This window comes from Cervus elaphus, chromosome X, assembly GCF_910594005.1.
Source record: "Cervus elaphus chromosome X, mCerEla1.1, whole genome shotgun sequence".
Lineage (NCBI taxonomy): Eukaryota > Metazoa > Chordata > Mammalia > Artiodactyla > Cervidae > Cervus > Cervus elaphus.
The window spans coordinates 33122374-33142345 of NC_057848.1; the positions used below are offsets into that span (position 1 = coordinate 33122374).

General features: G+C 42.2%; 1 protein-coding gene across 14 annotated transcripts in view; it reads left to right on the forward strand.

Annotated features, from left to right (window-relative positions):
* TMEM164 (transmembrane protein 164) overlaps positions 1–19972 on the forward strand; it is a 172652-nt gene that overhangs the window by 34643 nt on the left and 118037 nt on the right. Inside the window, exon 3 of one of the 14 annotated variants that reach the window (XM_043897747.1) lies at positions 17595–17726. The exons of 11 other annotated variants lie outside the window; for them this stretch is intronic. In XM_043897747.1, the coding sequence (XP_043753682.1) occupies positions 17595–17711 (117 nt within the window). In that variant the 3' untranslated portion in view covers positions 17712–17726. Of the gene's footprint in view, positions 1–17594; positions 17744–19972 lie in introns of those variants that run through there. 2 more of the 14 variants (XM_043897748.1, XM_043897745.1) reach the window with 2 other exon arrangements.

The following is a 19972-nucleotide window of genomic DNA, read 5'->3' on the forward strand; positions in this document are numbered from 1 at the left end:
GGAGGGAGATGGTTGAGCAGAGGCCAGAGGCAGAGTACAGCAAGCTGGATATCCAGAGGAGACGTGGACTTGATATGGTCAGTAACAGGGAGCCATTAGCGATTCACGAGAAGAGTGACAAGAGAGAGTGGTGTCTCAAGGTTGTCTCCTCCAGGGGCACGCAAACTACTGGGACGGGTTGTGAGTTATTGGTTGTTCCTTTATTGGGTGGAGCTGGGCAGTAGTGATTCACCAACTCCATCAAAACCGAACCCCATCAGAGAACACAGATGATTTATTTTTGAATTAGCTTCCAGTTACTGTGTGCCTTCCTGTGGCTCAGATCCACACCAGCTTTGAAGGCTTGGAGTTGGGAGGTGAGAGAGGCCGCCTATGTGAGGGGAGATCAGCTGTTTGGTCACCACTAGTGAGAGCCCTTTGTGGTCCTGGCGCTTTGAAAGGTGTGTCTTGATGGCTTCTTGAACCTTCTAGGACAGCCTGGCAGCCCACACATTCTGTTCCCACTGGTCCACTTCCTTGAAGGACCAGTGAAAATTTTCTCATTTTCTTCGTTAGGAGATTTTTAATCTTATTGCTTTCTCCCTACCCAACTTTTCAATTAGGTTGAACATTTCTACTGCTTCCTTCTATCTGCTCCTTACTGCCCCCACTGTGTTCCTTATTACATTGCTTATATTTTTATAACCCCATCCTGACTTTAGCACATGGGCTTAATAATTGGCTGTCATTGTTCTCAAGATCAACCTCCTTTTAGTGAAATGACGAGGCATGTCCCCTTTATAAAATACTCAGGGAAATGGAACCGTGTCATGGTCTCCCTTGATCTAGGTCCCTAGCAACTTAAGACCTCAGAGCTGTAACTGTAAACTGTTAGTTCTGTTAGAATGTGAGTTCCTACAACCTTTATCTATCTGTATTGTAAGGAGTTGTGTACAGTCACTTCATGATGATACAATATAGGGTAATATAATAAAAAAAGAGAGAGAAAGAACAGAACAAAGCCTTCACTTCCTTCTGGTGGTTTTTGCTTTCTCTTGTTTCACTGAACCTCCCTCCACGCTCCTCTGAGGTTACCTACTGCTTGGGCTCATAACCACATTGCCTCTGATGTGCCCCCAAACTGATCTTTGCTACGGCTAAATGTCATCCTTTTCTTTTTTTTTCTTCTTCTTGGCTCCATATGGTAAAGTTTGACCCTTGGGATAAAATACCTAGGCGAGCAGCAGATTAAATGGGAAATCCTTCCATGAAACAAAATTCATTTAATAGTATTACCTTGTATGACAGATGGTAACTAGACTTATCCTGCTGATCATTTTGTGATGTATCAAAATACTGGATCACTATGTTTTCAGTTGAAACTAGCATAATATTATAAATCATTTGTACTTTAATTTTAAAAATGTAGGATTCAGTTCAGTTCAGTCGCTCAGTCATGTCCGACTCTTTGCGACCCTATGAACTGCAGCATGCCAGGCCTCCCTGTCCATCACCAACTCCCGGAGTCCACCCAAACCCATGTCCATTGAGTCGGTGATGCCATCCAACCATCTCATCTTCTGTTGTCCCCTTTTTCTCCTGCCCTCAATCTTTCCCAGCATCAGGGTCTTTTCAAATGAGTCAGCTCTTCACATCAGGTGGCCAAAGTAATGGAGTTTCAGCTTCAACATCAGTCCTTCTAATGAATACCCAGGACTGATCTCCTTTAAGATGGACTGGTTGGATCTCCTTGCAGTCCAAGGGACTCTCAAGAGTCTTCTCCAACACCACAGTTCAAAAGCATCAATTCTTCGGTGCTCAGATTTCTTTATAGTTCAACTCTCACATCCATACATGACCACTGGAAAAACCGTAGCCTTGACTAGATGGACCTTTGTTGACGAAGTGATGTCTCTGCTTTTTAATATGCTGTCTAGGTTGGTTATAACTTTCCTTCCAAGGAATAAGCACCTTTCTATTTCATGGCTGCAGTCATCATCTGCAGTGATTTTGGAGACCAGAAAAATAAAGTCAGCCACTATTTCCACTGTTTCCCCATCTATTTGCCATGAAGTGATGGGACCGGATGCCATGATCTTAGTTTTCTGAATGTTGAGCTTTAAGCCAACTTTTTCACTCTCCTCTTTCACTTTCATCAAGAGGCTCTTTAGTTCTTCACTTTCTGCCATAAGGGTGGTGTCATCTGCATACCTGAGGTTATTGATATTTCTCCCAGCAATCTTGATTCCAGCTTGTGCTTCCTCCAGCCCAGTTTTTCTCATGATGTACTCTGCATATAAGTTAAATAAGCAGGGTGACAGTATACAGCCTTGACGTACTCCTTGTGCGATTTGGAATCAGTTTGTTGTTCATGTCCAGTGCTAACTGTTGCTTCCTGACCTGCATACAGGTTTCTCAAGAGGCAGGTCAGGTGGTCTGGCATTCCCATCTCTTTCAGAATGGATTACCTTGTGAATAAGTAATAAACATGAATAGCTTCTATCCCCTCACCCCTGTTAGCCATGTAGCCTGAATGGGAAAGTTGATGTTTTTGTTTCTTCAGTTTTGATTTTACTTGACGGAAATTATCAAGATCAGACACAGCCCTGATTGTACAGAAGTCCCCAAAATATTTGTTGCAAATTGATACCTAATAAGCCAATTTGGTTGTCCAGTTACTCAGTTCTGTTTTGGTGAGTATCATTGATTTTCAACAGTTAGAGGTAGGTGAGGGCTATAAAGGTTTTCTCCCTACAACCAGGATATTACAGTGAAAGCAATTCAGATCAAATTCTATCACACAAACATTTATTAATCATCAAGCAGAAAACAGTCAGACAGCCTGATCTGTATGCCCAGAGACATTCCATCTCTTGTTGCCAACCACTGTCTTGTGAGAAAGTTTCCCTGGAGATAGATGTAACAGCATTCTAGCTATAGCATTCACCTTACTTTTCTAAAGGGCACATTCAAAACCTCCATTAAGTGTCTATACATAAGGTTTGCTGGGACTCCTGAACCTAGTGTGTCATTCCCAAGAGGTGAAGGTCATTGGGCTGGCCAACTCTTAGATTCAAGGTTTGCAAGGGTGGGAGTGCCTAAATACTTAAAACTGGTCCACTTGTCTTGAGCACCAAGAAGTTCTCCAGTGAAATATATTTCTAATGTCCATTGCTCTAATTAACAAACCATTTGAAGGATTTCATAGAAGCATTTGAGTATAGCTTTTTATCCATTAAAAAAAATTAAGGTATAGTTTACATACAGTAAAATTCACCCTTTTTAGGATAGGATTTTGCAAGTTTTGACAAGTATATACCATAATCAAGATAGAGAATGCCTTCATCACCCCCCCTCCCCAATTTCCGCATGACTTGCCTGAGGGATTAAAAAAAGTTTTATTGAGATATCATTTATGTACCATACTGTTCACCCACTTAAAGTGTACAATTAATGATTTTTGGTATATTACATTTTTTTATATTGTGGTAAAAATATATATAATGAAATTTGCCATTGTAACCATTTTGAAGTGCATAGTTCAGTGGCACTAATTATGTTCACAACATTCTGTCACCATCGCCACTATGTATTTATAAAACCTTTTCATCACTTCAAATATAAACTCCTTACCATTAAGCATTAAACAGTAAGTCCCTATTTTCCCCTCCCCCAGCCCCTGGGAACCACTGTTCTATTATCTGTCTCTGTGAATATGCCTATCTTGCTACCTCATATAAGTAGAGTCATATAATGTTTGTCCTTTTGTATCTGGCTTATTTCCCTTTGCACAGTGTTTTTAAGGGTCATGCATAATGTAACGTGTCATTCCTTTTTAAGGCTGAATGATACTCTGTTTTATGGATATACCACATTTTGTTTATTCATCTGTCTGTGAACACTTGGATTATTTCCCTTTAGCTATTGTGGATAATGCTGCGATGAACATTAACTTGCAAGTATCTGTTTAGTCTTTTTTTTTTAATTCTTTGGGGTATGTACCTAGGAGTGAAATTGCTGGGTCACATGGTTATTCTATGTTTAGCTTTTTGAGGAACTGCAGAACTCTGTTCCACAGCAGCTGAACTATTTTGCATTCCCACCAGTAATGTACCAAGGCCCCAATTTTTCCACCTTCTTGCTATTATTTTATAATTTTAAAAACTGTGGCCATCCTAGTAGGCATGAAGTGGTATCTCATTGTGGTTTTGTGTTGCATTTCCCTAATAACTAATGATGTGCTCATTGGCCATTTATATGTCTTCTTTGGAGAAATATCTGTGCAAGTCCTTTGCCCATTTTTAAAAACTGGATAGTTTGTCTTTTCTTTGTTGAGTTCTTGATTGTGGTCTTTGATTAGAGATCTCAGTTTCGAACTGAACAACATTCATTGATATGCACTCCAGGTAAGTTATGATAGTTCTGCAGGAGGGAGTAGACAGAATAACTCTCTGTTTTTTGTACCCAACAGCAGTTATCAACCTTGTTATCCCATATGCCACCCATTATCTCTTCTTCAAAATAGCTGTGAATTGTTGTTAATCACCCCTTGAGTATGTATTCTCAGTTAGGATTTTTCAGATGTTAACAGTGAGGTACTGGTTAAACACTTAAAGTCCTGATTTACAGCATTTGCCAATTTGCATGGTCCTTTTCAAGTTACCAATCTGCCCTCACTAAACTAACAAGGAAGGATGCACAGAATCAACTCTTGCTAGCCAGTGCTGCTGGGTTTCCAGCATAGCACTAAATGTTAACTGTCCTACAGTGTAGAAAACTAATAAACACGCATATCACAGTGTCTATGCTGCAAGTATTGTAAATTAAGTTGCAGACATTATAACTGAAATTAAATGAAAATGATTTTCAATTACAACTCTTTCAGAATAGCTACCATTTGTTGAGAGCATCATGTGCTTGACATGTTCCAAGTGTTTGGTACAGAATCATCAGTCAACAGAGGAGGAAGCTTAAAACAAGTTTGGAGTAACCTGAGACTTGAACCTGGACTCCAGAGCCACTGTTTTTGACCTCTATGTACACTGCCTTCTTTCACATTCATGGGATATACATACTGACTGTTGACTTCCATAAACAGAGTGAATGGCTTTCTTGTAAAAGAGACCCTTCTGTGGTACTCTTTCCCTTCCAGCCACTCCAAAACCTACAAATTAGAGATGCAAACCAATGCTGTGTTGGTACTACCTACCAATGAACTGCAGAGGGTTAAAAATATCCTTTTCCTAATTGCAAAGAAAAAAAAAAAAAGCCCCACACAGAAAAACAGGCCCATGTTTTGTAAGAAAAATGGCAAAAGAGAAAGTGAAAATCCTCTATAATCCTATCTACCAGAGATGATCATTAATGGCTTGCATTTATTCTTTCAGATCTTTTATCTTTTGTTTTTTTTAAACAAAACTGGGTTGATTGCTTACAATCTGAAACTTTCCTCATTGGGCAGTAGAATTGGATGCCAGTGCATGTGGCGCGACTTCATTCCTTTTAATTGCTGTATAATATCTATGATGAGAAAGAAGCGTAAGGGATTTTGAAGGGCTAATTTTCTCTTTAATTAGTTTGCATTGCAGTGTAGTTGCTTTACAATGCTGTGTTAGCTTCTACTGCATAGCAAAATGAATCAGCCATATGTATACGTATGTTTGTTGTTTAGTCACTAAGTCGTGTCTTTACTCTTGTGCGATCACGTCGACTGTAGCCTGACAGGCTCCTCTGTCCATGGGATTTCCCAGGCAAGAGTACTGAAGTGGATTGCCATTTCCTTCTCCAACATATACATATATCCACTCCCTATACCTGCTCCCTTTTGGACTTCCCTCCCTTTTAGGTCACCGCAGTACATAAGTAGAGTTTCCCTGTCCTATACACATGTCCCCATCTGTTGTCTATTTTACACATAGTATCAATAGAGTGTATGTGTCAATCCCAATCTCCCAATCCCTCTATTCCTTTGGTATCCATACTTTTGTTCTGTGTGTCTGTGTTTCTATTTATGTTTTGCATGTAAGGCCATCTATACCATTTTTCTAGATTCCACATATATATGGGTTACTATTTGATATTTGTTTTTCTCTTTCTGATTGAAGGGCTATTTTGAAGAAGGGATAATAGGTGACTCATGGGATAATAGGTGATTCATGGGATGAAAAGATTGATAACTGCTGTTGGGTACCAGAAACAGAGTGCCTTTCTGCCCGCTCCCTCCTCCAGAGCTACCACAACTTAGCCAGAGTGATAAGATGCAACTCAGTGTTGCTAAGAGTTCCAGGAAAACTCTTCAATAAACTAAGCTGCTCGGATAATTGTGAGGTAAGACTAAATATCAAAATCTTTCACAAGTCTTTAGGATTTTGTAGCTCTGATCTTTGAAACCCTATTTGGAATCTCTTCAACTCCAGTAGGACTTAGTCTGAGTTTGAGAAACCTGTTTTCAGAGCAAGACAACCTTTTAATTTCTCATCATCTCTTGCTCATTTTATAAGATGACCACCATCTGATTTTTTTGTTGTTATTCTGACCTGTTAGTTCTCTGTTATTCTCCATGTTTGTCAGTGTTTTTGTGTTGTCCTCGGTCTAGGCACTTGTCACTAGCAAAGCTATTGACTTTAGCAGGCATGGCATTTATGATTTTTTTTTTTTTTTTTGCATCTGGGAATTGATGGGAGGAAATAAGGTTATGGAGGGGAAGGTTTAGCCTGAAAGTGGTTGAAGTGTCTGACAGCCATTATTAGGTGGCTGTCAAAATAGAATGCTTTACTCTCCAGTGTGGGGATTAAATAATCAATCCAAGAGTGATAAGCTCTCAATTGCCATCTGTCGGTTTGTGATGCTGCTCGCTTGTTCTACTTAACACTGAACGCTGACCTCACATGCTACTTGGAGAAACTTGGAGGAAGATAAGATGCTCATATGGTGTAAAGCAAGCTGACTGAAGGCCTGTCAAGAGAGATGGGCTAAAGGCCAGTGGTATCCATTTATCAGGATTTGTCTATCTCATACTTTCTTCTCCTTTCCTGTCCATCTCAGGGAGCTGACAGCACGGTGTTTTTGCCTTTTTATTTTATTTTTTTGTTAGTTGCTCAGTCATGTCCAACTCTTTGCAACCCATGGACTATATAGCCCACCAGATTCCACCATCCATGGGATTTTCCAGGCAAGAATACTGGAGTGGTTTGCCATTTCCTTCTCCAGGGGATCTTCCCTATTCAGGGATTGAACCCTGAGTCTCCCGCATTGCAGGCGGCTCTTTACCATCTGAGCCACCACGGAAGCCTTATTGAAGTACTAAAGTTTTTCCTCTTTAAAACATACTTGCATTCTTTTTACCAGTTTAAAAAGGTCAGTTTAGTAGGCACTGAGGGCTAAAGCCTGTGCTATCTTTTTTCTTAATTATGAAGGTTAAAATATGGGTGTTGGGAACTCATGAATGGACATATTATTGACTTTCAAATTACATGCAAAGCCTCAGACTTGGGCATATATATTTTATAGTGCCTTTGGGTCCATATCCCCTTCAAAGGCAAACCACTCCAGGCCGGCTGTGTTGGGGCGGGAGGGGCAGTAGCCATGAACTGTGCCGGAGATTTTGCCTCCTTTCCTTAGGCTGACTGGACTGGGAGTGGCCACCTGTCCTCCAAACAGCCAGTGGATCACCTGGGGTGCAGTATGAGCTTGATAAGATGAGCTGGGCCATTCAGTTTTCTCTCCTAGGAAATTAGAATTGGGAAGCTGAGAGACTAAATAAGACAGTTTGCAGCTGGGACAAGGGCCAAAAGATGACAGGCAAGGGAGCAGGCATGTCAGGCCAAGTCCAAGCTGGTGCTATGAAGAGAGAGAAGCCATGAGGAAACAGTAAGAGGAGGAGAGATGCCCTGAGAGACAGGGTAGTTGTTCCTCATAACCACCTTGGACCTAGAACCGCCTTCCACATCCCCTGAGGCCAAGCATTATCCCGCACTGAGATTCTCATGGAATACCTGTTTTCTTACCATAAACCTCTCTTTTGTTGAGTCAACTTGTGTAGGACTGTTTTCTTTCAGTAAAAATGGTCAGACCAACACTTACCTTTCCATTTCTTGATGATAGCGAGGGAAAAAAAAGATAAGTGTTAGTGAAGATGTAGAAAAATTGGAACACTTGTACACTGTTGATAGGAATGCAAAATGGTGCACTGCTATGGAAAACAGTATGGAGATTTCTCAAAAATAGAGCTACCATATGAGCCAGCAATTACTTACCACCTCTGGGTATTTAGCTGAAAGAACTGAAATCAGACTTTTGAAAAGATACCTAGCCAACCAGTGTTCTTATAGTGCTATTCAGAGTAGCCAAGATATAGAAATGACCCAAATGCCATTCAGTGATGGATGAATGGATAAAGAAAATATAAAAATGCACAGTGGAACTATTCAGTCTTAAGAAGGAGGAAATCCTGTCAGATACCATGATATGAACCTTGAGGATATTATGGTTAGTGGAGTAAGCCAGTCAAAGGACAAATACTGCATAATTCCACTTACATGAGGTATTTAACTAGTCAACTTCATAGAATCAGAGTAGAATGATGGTTACTAGAAGCTGGGAGGGAAGGGTTACCAGGGCCTGGGAGATTGCTAATCAGTGAGCATAAGGTTCAGTTATACAAGACGAACAAGTGCTAGAGCTCTGCTGTATGACATTGCGCTATAGTTGACAATATTCTATTGTGCATTTAAAATTTGTTACTGGAATAGATCTCATGTTAAATGTTCTTACCACAATAAAATAGACCAGATCTAGGTCCACAATTGTAGATTTGGGGCTGAATCAACAACAGTTGGTTAATATTTAGGCTTTTAGGGTTAACAGGAACTGCTGAAGACTCTTCTGGGTATTATGAGGAACAGTGGAAAAAAACAGATACCTGATTATTTCTTTCAGGCTCAGTGCTGACGTTATGGGTTTTAAATCTGTGTTCCTGGCAAACAGTGAAAATGAAAAGAGGCAGGGATTCTGACTGTTCATTTATCACCTCACAGCTCTCAACCAACAGGGGGCCTTCTTTATCCTATTTAACCTCTCAGTAGAATATTTGCCTTTCATTTATTCCTCTTTCCGGTCAACTCTTGATTGTTCACGGAATAGAGAAAAACATTAATGTGAGTCAGAGAAGACCGCCCCACCTTGGCCTCTCTTCTCTGCCACAGCAGCACAGAGTTCCAGAAATGGAAACCAACCATCAGGAGAGGTAAGGAGGCTAAGCAAGTTGGGGCAGGGCCAAGCAAATTAACATTGTTTCTCTTCCCACTTCTATACCTTCCTTCTAAATGGTCTCTGTTGAGTTCCTTTTCTGGTGCCAGGAGGAGACTGCTGGAAAGGCAATGCCATCTGCTTGGATTAAAGTAAAAATATGGGATTTTTAAAAACTAAAGTATAGCTGGGGGCACGTTGACTGGGATTCTGTTTTCTTCTCTTGTGTCCATTTTGCCCTCAGTCGGTGTCTCACATCAGATCACCCAGCCTTCTGATTGGCAACTGGTATTCTCAGTTCAGGGCTTCCCTGGTGGCTTAGCTGGTAAAGAATGTGCCGCAGTGCAGGAGACCTGGGTTTGATCCCTGGGTTGGGAAGATCCCCTGGAGAAGGGAATGGCTACCCACTCCAGAATTCTGGCCTGGAGAATTCCATGGACTTTATAGTCCATGGGGTGGCAAAGAGTCGGACATGACTGAGTGACTTCACATTCTCAGTTCAGGGGTGGGGACTCAGCTGGCTAGAATTTCCACAGTGGAGTTTCTCAAGGTTTGGTTTTTAAGCCATTTGCCTCAGAGTTACCTTGGATGCCTATTAACAATATTGATTCCTGTACCCTTCCCCAGGCCTATTGAGTCCAGGTAAGGGGGAGGGGAGTTGACCTGGGGATATGACTCACCCCTCTCCAGGTAATATTTATGCACCCTGAACTTTGAGAAGGACTGCTCCGTAAAATGACCTGAGGGGCTTTGGAGGGTGGTTCTGGGAAACTACCACCACTTCCATTTCCCTTACTGTTAGTCCACCGAATGAGTGGGTGGGGGAAGTGGGGCATTTTTCCATGTGAAAGTGGGAAGAGGGTGTTTTTCTGAGTGCTAATAGGTAAGGATTCTTTACTGAAAGGAAATTCGACCAAACAGAATTAGATGGCACTTAGCCTCTCAATATTTGTTGAATTTCTGCTTGAATAGTTGAGAGGTGATTGGGCATGGACACAGGAATGTTGTGTAGAAGTCACTGACTTGGTTTACATCCATGTTTCTTTTTAACAAGACCACCCTCTTCTCCATTTCTGCCTTGCCTTTATTTAGAGTGGAAGTAGCCAGTCATCTGTCACATATTTGGGGTTTTGTGGTAATTTAAGTATATGAATAGATATTACATGGTGCCACTCAATGGTCGTACCTAAGTATAACCCTACTAATCAAAGTGACTGTGGTTGTAGTGTTAAGACATTTTCAGACTGTGGTTTAGTGTTCAGACTTTTTTTTTTTTCCAAACACTGGCTCCATGGAGGAAAGCAAGGTCCTGTGTTTCATTGCTTTCCAAGCATTCCCCAACAACTGTTGAATGGGTTTTGTTCCAAAGGGTTCTTTGGAAATCTGTTTAGAATTCAGATTGCATTTTCCTGTGGAAGCAATATTCTTGGGGTTCTGGTTCCCAGACCAGCTGGCAAAAGCCTGTTTAATCTGGAATGGAATGGAAGTAGAGTCCCTCAGCAGGATTCCAAAACAGTGTTTTTTATTATTTATTTTTGGTTGAGCTGGGTCTTTGTTGCTGTGTGTGGGCTTTCTCTAGTTGCAGTGGGGCCACTCTTTGTTGTGATGCATGGGCTTCTCATTGCAGTGGCTTCTCTTTGTGGAGCATGGGTTCTAGGTGCATGGTCTTCAGTAGTTGCAACATGCAGGTTCAGTAGCTGTGGCACACGAGCTTAGTTGCTCCATGGTATGTGAAATCTTCCCAGATCGGGGATTGAACCTATGTCCACTGCATTGGCAGGTGGACTGTTATCTACTGGATTACCAGGGAAGTCTCCCTAACAGTGTTTTTATGGGAAAAAAGCACCAGAGTTTCAGACCTGTGATCCTTGGCATATATTCTCACATCCGAGTTTCACTCGCTGAGCAGAATCATAGGGACTTGTGGGAGGGAACAATTCAAAGTCGTTCACATGGCTTCCCAGACCTTGTGTGATCTAGCTTCTTCTGCTCACCCCTCCAGCATCGTTTCTTATGGGTTTCCCCTCGAACTCTATATTATCTAGGCAAAAGGAGCTGCTTTGTGTTCACTGAACATGTTTTTGTATCCTCCGGGCCACTGAACCTTTACCCACACTCTTCCCTCTGCGACCTCCTTCCCTCACCTGCTGCCCGGTGGTGGCTCTGTTACAGGCTCTCAGAATTCTGATCATAGGTTTCAATTCATGTGTTTTGTGTCACTTCTTTTCCCTCTTGCCAGACAAAATACTCCACAAACGCCAAGACCATGTCTTGGTTAACTCGCTGTTGTTTCCCCAGCACTTAGATTGGGGTCTGGCAGGAGGTGGTTTCTTCAGAATACAGCAGGTTGAATGAATGATTTAGCCCAGGCGTTCTCAGCCTTTTTGTAGCTGCTGTACCGATGTTGGATCTTCATGTGCTCAACGGACTAAGCTGAGAGCTGCGTCAGTAAGAAGATAACATTTGGGTTGTGTAGAATTCGCAACTGCTGTATCTGTAGCTCACCTCTGCCCTCCAACCCAAGAAAAGCATATGCAAGCGTCTACATCAGCTTCAGTTCCTCCTTATAACATGGCAAAAAGCATTTTGCAAGTGAGCTAGAGGAGGGATAAGATACAAATGAATAGATGTGTAAATAATTTGCCAACTTCAGTACTCTATTATTCATCATAAATCACTTGCCTCACCTCTCTTTTCCTGCTGAGACATACCCGTGGACAAATACGTGGTTCTGAGAAGCACAGATCTGGTCCAGTGCCGCTGTGGGCTTTGAGATTGAGAAAGGGCCAGTCTTTTCCCTGAGTCTGTCCTTTAGTTAGCAGCTGTTCTGGGAATAGAATCTAAGGCCTTTGACTCCCAGGCCATTATATCTTCTTGCAGAGGTATCCATTCTATAAATAGAGTCTGCATGCTTTGAAACAACTTACCCTTCTGTGGATATTCTAGGCAGTCTCAAATCACTTGACCAGGGTCACTACTGGTGATAGACTGAGGGAAGCAGAAGGGTGAAGGAATGCAAAAAGTATATTCTCTAATTTCAGTTTGGTTCATTAATGTGAGGCCTGGGGAGAGGGCAGGGAGTCCAACTTACCCAAGGCACTGCTTATGCAATTGAGACTTAACAGATGGCTCTTTATTATGCTAGGATTGCACATCTGTACAGAGTGTAGAACATGACTGAATGCTCAGTGGGTATTTCTTGATTATGTGATTTGCTGAAATCACTCTGCTGGTGTGATGATAATACCATTTAGGATTCTTTATACCATTGAGCATTTAATTGGTAAGCATGTGGTTTGATAAATGAGGTGGTGGTTGTTGCTGTTATTACTATTATTACTTTTAAGGAGCTCCTATAGAGCTAAAAGGAGCCTTTCAGCCATTTGGTTTGGGGCCCTGTGTCATCTGTTAAGAATTGCATAGCGACCTTAATGCTCTTTGTACTTCTGGTTATGATACTTGTGTGTTTCTTCTGCTCAGAATAGAATTTGCCATAGGACTGAATGAAAGGAAACAGCCTAATGGGTCACACTAAGTAAACTTCACGTAAGTAAAGTTCAAAAGAATTTTGTTTTCCCATCTGCTGGTCCCTGGAGAGGAAGGGAAAGCAGGGCTCTTAAGCCTGTGATCCAAGGTTGGATTCTTGTGGAAGGTATGTGGCTGGTTGGAGAGGGCAGCATAGCTCATTTCCCACCTACCTTCCTGTAGGACACACTCCAGCAGTCTCCCATCAGGCTGAGTATTTCTCCCTGGTGAAGAAGACCGCTAACAGGTGGCTAATTAGAAATATCATAAGCCCTAAAACGAACCTCAGACTTGTGAGAGGTTAAGTCTTCCCCCAGGCCACGCAAAGTCCTCAGAGACTGGCAGGCCAATAACATAATGAATGTCATTCCCTACACCACTTTAAGAAACTGTAGCATATAGTTTTGTAGACCTTCAAATCATCAGTATTTTGCTCCATCATAGTTTTGTTTCCACATCTCCTCTTTAATGTCACTGAATAAACTCTCATCTGTCTGTCTGACTGTCTGGACTGAGGGAAATAGAATGAGCCTAGAAGGGCCATTCTTGAAGCCATGCACCACCAAATTCTGGGCTGTTTGCATCTGCCTCAGTTTCTCCTTGTAACGTGATAAAAAGCATTTTGGTTTTAGGTAACAATGCAAAGCTTCCTAGAGTGAACCAAATGGGGAAAGTCTTGTAATTTGAGGCAGTTTTCAGAAAAGAACCTCTTCTGGTAAAGAAAGACTCCCTTTTCCTTTTTTTTTCCCCCTTTTCTTTCTTCCTTTTTTTTTTTTTTGCATTTATGCCTCATCACATTTTTGTCCAATTTCAGCTCATCGCAGGCTGTATTTTCTTTTTGATTTCTGCTTTCCAGAATAGCCCCTGACTGCAAAAAGGGGACAAAAGGCCAACTCCTTGGCTTTCAATTTGCAGCATCCCCAGCCCTTTCATCCATCTCAGTGCTCCCCTAGTTGGGAACAAAACCCGAGCTACATGGTCAGAGCACATACGGAGAAAGAACATTTTTTTTCAGACTCCAAGCCCATGCGGATTTCGTGTTTCATTGTCACACTGATTCACAATACAGGGTCAGGTGCAGGTAGGAAGCAAGAGGAAAAAAATTGGTTTGCAACCTTCGCCAAAGCAGACATTCCCATTTGGGGGTCAGAAGTTCAATTAAGAAGAAAGCGTGTTCTTAAGGGTTTCATTTGCTAATCCAGGGCTGCTTTCCATCTTGAGAGCTTGTGTGTCAAGGTACCCAGCTTGGAAGATGCAGCAGAAGTTTGATGTGCTGCCTGGTTGGGCACCAGCTCAGACACCATGCCTTTTGTTCTCTAGTTTCCTGTCAATTCTTCAGTGTCTACTTTTCCTCTTCTGCTTCCTTTGGTTGCAAATCACAGAAGACCTATCTCTTTGTGTTCCCAGCTTGTTGTCTTGGTTACAGACTTCTTTGGCCTGCCTTTTTTTTTTTTTTAAGGGGAATATACTACTTAAAGAAGACTTTTAAAAATAGTGACTGAGGGCTCTTGAAAGATACTAAGGTATTCAGCAGTGGGTAGAACTGGGGTTTGCGAACCTGGTTATACTTTGAAATCACCTGGAGTGCTCTGAAATGCTGCTTAGGCCCCAGGCTCAACCAGTTGAGTCAAGATTTAGGGGACTAGGCCTCAGGAATTGGGATTTTATTTTCAGTTAACTGGCTAGGAGATCCTAATGTACATTCAGCATTTAGAACCATTGAGGTTTTGTTTTTTTCTTTCTTAAATTGAAGTATTGTTGATTTCCAGTGTTTCAGGTGTACAGTAAAGTGATTCAGTTATACAGATTTATGTATTTTTCAGATCCTTGTGGTAGCTCAGCTGGTAAAGAATCACCTGCAATGCAGGAGACCCTGGTTTGATTTCTGGGTTGGGAAGATCTCCTGGAGAAGGGAAAGGCTACCCACTCCAGTATTCTTGGGCTTCCCTGGTGTCTCAGACCGTAAAGAATCCTCCTGCAATGCAGGAGACCTGGGCCCGATCCCTGGCTTGGGAAGATCCCCTGGAGAAGGGAATGGCAATCCACTACAGTATTCTTGCCTGGAGAATTCCATGAACAGAGGGGCCTGGTGAGCTACAGTCCATGAGGTTGCAAAGAGTCGGACACGACTGAGCAACTTTGACTTCACTCTCCATTATAGGTTATTACAAGATATTGAATTTAATTCCTTGTGCTATACAGTAAATCCTTGTTGATTATCTATTTTGTATATAGTAGTGTGTGTATTTTAATCTCAGATTCCTAATTTATTCCTCCATCACCCATTCCCCCTTCAGTTTAGTTCAGTTCAGTCGCTCAGTAACATCCGACTCTTTGCGACCCCGTGGACTGCAGCACGCCAGGGCTCCCTGCCCATCATCAACTCCCAGAGTTTACAACTCAAGTCCACTGAGTCGGTGATGCTATCCAACCATCTCATCCTCTGTCATCCCCTTCTCCTCCCGCTTTCAATCTTTCCCAGCATCAGGGTCCTTTCAAATGAGTCAGTTCTTCACATCAGGTGGCCAAACTATTGGAGTTTCAGCTTCAGCATCAGTCCTGCCAATGAATATTCAGGACTGATTTCCTTTAGGATGGACTGATTGGATCTCCTTGCTGTCCAAGGGACTCTCAAGATTCTTCTCCAACACCACAGTTGAAAAGCATCGATTCTTTGGTGCTCAGCTTTCTTTATAGTCCAACTCCATATCCGTATATGACTATTGGAAAAACTATAGCTTTGACTAGATGGACCTTTGTTGGCAAAGTAATGTCTCTGCTTTCTAATGTCTCTGCATTCCCCCTTGGTATCCATAAATTTGTTTTCTGTCTGTGTATCTGTTTATATTTTATAAATAAGTTTGTTTGTATCATTAGAACCATAGAGTTTTAACAGCAAAGCCAAATAGTTGGGTTTTGGGCTGTCTTAGACAAGTGAGGAGAATATGATCAACTTTTCTGACCTCAGTTTTTTCTGCTTAGGAGAGCGACCCGTAAAGCTTGAGGAGCTAAAGAACCTAACTAACTGCCATGTCATTACTGTCACATACAAAAGAGTGGCACCTTTGCTTCAAAAAAAAAATATCCAATTATCCAGCTGGCTTCATGTCTGGGCCATAACAGTGGCTTGAGGCAGTCTCAAGGATTAAAATAAATCTTTCCAGTTGCTTGAAGAAGGAGCTTACGTATGGGGAGGCACAGCAATTTCACTTTCCTCCCTCCAGTATTTTTCCCTGGAGAATCCCATGGACAGAGGAGCCTGGCAGGCTACAGTCTATGGGGTTGCAAACACTCAGACATGACTTAGCAAGTAAACAACAGCAACAACATAAAGGCAATGCCACGCCTATGATCCAAACCTGAAACATTGCAAGAATATGACACATAGCAAGTAAAAGTCCCCTAGTTGTCTCTCTCATCATCAGCGTGTGTTTCCTTCAGATTTTATGTTTGATTGGTTGTTATTAAAAAACTCAAGTAATTTGAAAGGAATAGAAGGGCATGTATAATTTCCTCCAACCCCTCACCCCTAATCTGTTACTTTTTCTCCCCAGAAACAAACCAATATTACCAGTTTCTTGGAAATCTTGAGAGGCATTTATGCATAAACGAGGCTTGAATATTTTAAAGTGATTTTTTTGATTAGGTAATCAGGTCTATCCACCTACCAGAGACATCTGTTTGTTTCATTTATTCATTCAACAAGTATCTGATGAGCATCTTGAATGTTCCAGGCATTATGTCAGTTTCTGGATCTATAACAAGGACCGACACACAGCCACTGCCCTCCAGGACCTTACAGTCTAGCAGGGAAGATTGGCATTTAACACAGAATGGCAACCCACTCCAGTATTCTTGCTTGGAGAATTCCATGGACAGAGGAGCCTGGCAGGCTACCCATGGGGTCGCAAAGAGTAGGACATGACTGAGGTGACTTAGCACGCACGCATGCACTATCAAATGAGAAATGGTGACAGATGTGAAGGAAAAGAACGTTTTGCATGTGTCACTTCCAAAACAGTGGTTGGTAGAGTCCCCTTCCCCAGTTTTCTAATATGGAGGTGTGGATGATAGATTGGAGGCAAAGATGTAAACTGCAACCTTTATTCTTGCCAGCAGTTTTCTTCTTTCCTGCCAAAATTTTCATCTGACAAAATGTCCTGCTGAGAGTTGGGGTAATCTACCAGCCAGCTTTGTATTTATACTTGGTTGACAGAGTGCTGGCGGCACGCTAGGTCAGACTCTTTGTCAGACATTCTGAACTGCTTGCAGACAGGAACTATGCTTTGTATCACTGTGTGTGCTCCAAACCCCAGCATGGACAAACTGATGCAGACTTTAGGTGGTGGGTCCTTTTATTACAATCTCATTTTATACCTTAGCAGCACTTCAAGTGGTATGTATTCTCATTTCCATTTTTAAAGATGAGAATACAGGTTTAATGAGGAGTGTGGGGGGGGGGGGGAGGGAGGGAGTTAGTTCGTGTAAAGCTCTCTTCTTTAAAAATACTTCTGTCCATCCCCCCCTTTGCTGCTGCCAAAATCCATGACCATAGTCACATAGCTTCTCAGTGGCTGTGACCCTGATACAATTGGTTCCCTTCCTTCAGGGAACTGGATACCACCCAGCCCTTTCACAGGTTGGCCTAGGCTCTGTTCCTTCCGAGTTGTCTGGATGAGTTTTAAGACAACCAGGTTATCCATCCTATTCTAAATGTTTCTGGGATTGAGGTCAAGGTAGCAGCGTTATCCTGCCCTAAATGAGTCAGAGGAAGAGGACTCCCATGGCTCCCCCAATGGGTCATGTCTCTCTGTGCTCACTGCCCTTCTTCCCTGCTCTTCCAGCTTGTGTCTTGGGCTGGGCTCTGGCCAGGGAACAGAGTCACCCTTGCATACGTATCCTGGGGGAGCATTTCTGTGTCTGACGTGGTGTTAGGCACTATGGGGAATGGTGGCAGATGAAGATCCTCAAAAGACAAAGCGGGAGACAAAAGGTAAGATTGGCTACAAACAAAATCTTTGGAACCAGACAGTTCTGATTCAAGGCCTGACTTTTCCTTATTTAGTTGTGTGACCTTAGGCAAGTACTTAACCTTTCCTTAGCTCAGTTTCCTCATGTTTAAACAGAGGTGGGGTGGGGTGGGGTGGGGAACTGCACTTACCTCACAGGATTGCTATGAGGAATACATGAATATGGGGCTTCCCAGGTGTATTAGTGCTAAAGAATCCACCTGTCAATGCAGGAGATGTGAGTTCAATCCCTGGGTTTGGAGGTTCCCCTGGAGGAGGAGATGGTAACCCACTCCAGTATTCTTGCCTGAAAAATCCCATGGACTGAGGAGCCTGGTGGGCTGCAGTCCATGGGGTTGCAAGAATTGTATATGACTTGGGTGAATGAGCCTGGGCGCGCTCACACACACACACACGAATATAGTGTTAGGCATCTAGTGAAGCACTCAGTAAAGACTAGCTGCTGCCATTATTATTATTGTCATTATTATTATCATTGTCATTGTCATTGTCATCATCATCATTACTACTACTACACACACGAATATAGTGTTAGGCATCTAGTGAAGCACTCAGTAAAGACTAGCTGCTGCCATTATTATTATTATCATTATTATTATCATTGTCATTGTCATTGTCATCATCATCATTACTACTACTATTACTAATTACAATGGAAAGGAGTGATAAGTGTATAGTACCAGTATGTGCAAATGGCGTTCAGAAAAGGAATGATCAGTTGGGGTGGATGTTATTCAGGATCTCTCTGGAGGAGATAGAGGAAGTGGAATGAAATATGCCAGGAAGAGCAAATACGAAAGTGGGAGGCTGAACTAAACTGGAGTGGGGACAAAAAGAAGGAACAAACCCAATGTCTGGCATACTTGGACTCCGCTACTAGCTCACTTGTCTTCACAGTCCATCTTTCCAGCCATTTTTGCCTCCCTGTAGGCATACTTTATTACTGCTTGCTATTGAGATGTGGTAGTCAGAGGGGGACTTGTTGCCAGCTGCTCTGGCTGGGGTTTAGAAGATGTCTGTGCCATTGTGGCACAGTTGACCTGGGTCCTAAGTCTGCAGTGTGATTGGTAGGTTTAAAGCCTAATTTTTATCAGCTTGCCTAGGCATGTTGGTTTCACACTCCCCAACTTTACAAAAGACTGCTTGATTAACCACAAGGTAGATGAATGGATTGATGATGGGAGAGAGATCTGTATAGACACGTAACACTTGTGTCTATCAGCCTGGTCATACCTTTCCTGAGAGCAAGGTTCCTGAAGCCAAATTAAACAGGGGCTTATTTAATAACCTAAAATCAGAACCTAACAGAATTGAAGGGTCTTATGAGAGAGACCATGTAGGTACAACACACCTTTGTATTGACAAGAACATGGGTCCTTTTCTCTTTCCACTGCTGGAAAAAACATGAATGATGGTTTTTCTCTTGGATGTTTCTGTTTTGTAATTCCATACAAACACCATGTGTGCTAACACCATGTTATTCTCCTGAGTTCCTTTTTCATCTTCTTCATAAGATTTGGAAAATACCCACTTCTTGCCATCAATATAGTTAGAGTGATTTCTTCTCATTGAGTGCTCTTTTTGACTTTGCTTCCAAATTCTGGATGTTTCCAAGCAGGGCTGCCACAAATGGCTATGCACTGCACAACCCTAGGAGAGGGTGCCATTCACATAGACTATAATTGAATGGCGCCACTAGGGTTGTGCAGTGCACAACCTACACAACTCTACTCGGTGGCCCTGGCGTAATGTAACGTCCGCTTTCTTCATCTCCAGAAGGTTTTTGGGAGAAGCAGAGACTAGCAGTTTGGAACCATTCTCAGGAACTTAGTAAAGGGGTCTTGAAGCTGGGAACTGCTGCTTTAACTAGGAAAGGAAGAGAGAAGTGCACTTGTGGCTTCGAGAGGATTATCATCTGGCAGTGGGAACCATCATGTGGAAGGACAACTTACCTCCATTCTTACAGTAAAGAAAGTTTTGAAGGCCTACTATATATGGGTAGAAGGATGGGGAAAGATTTGCATAGAAGGGAGCATTTGAACAGGGTCTTGTATAAAACAATATAAATAATGTATTAATAAATATGAATTGTGAGGAGAGAGTTCCAGGGAAAAGGATCAGCAAGGGGAAAGACAAACTGCATGGGGTATATGGATAGTGGTAAAAATTCAGTTTGGTTTGATAGAAAGGCT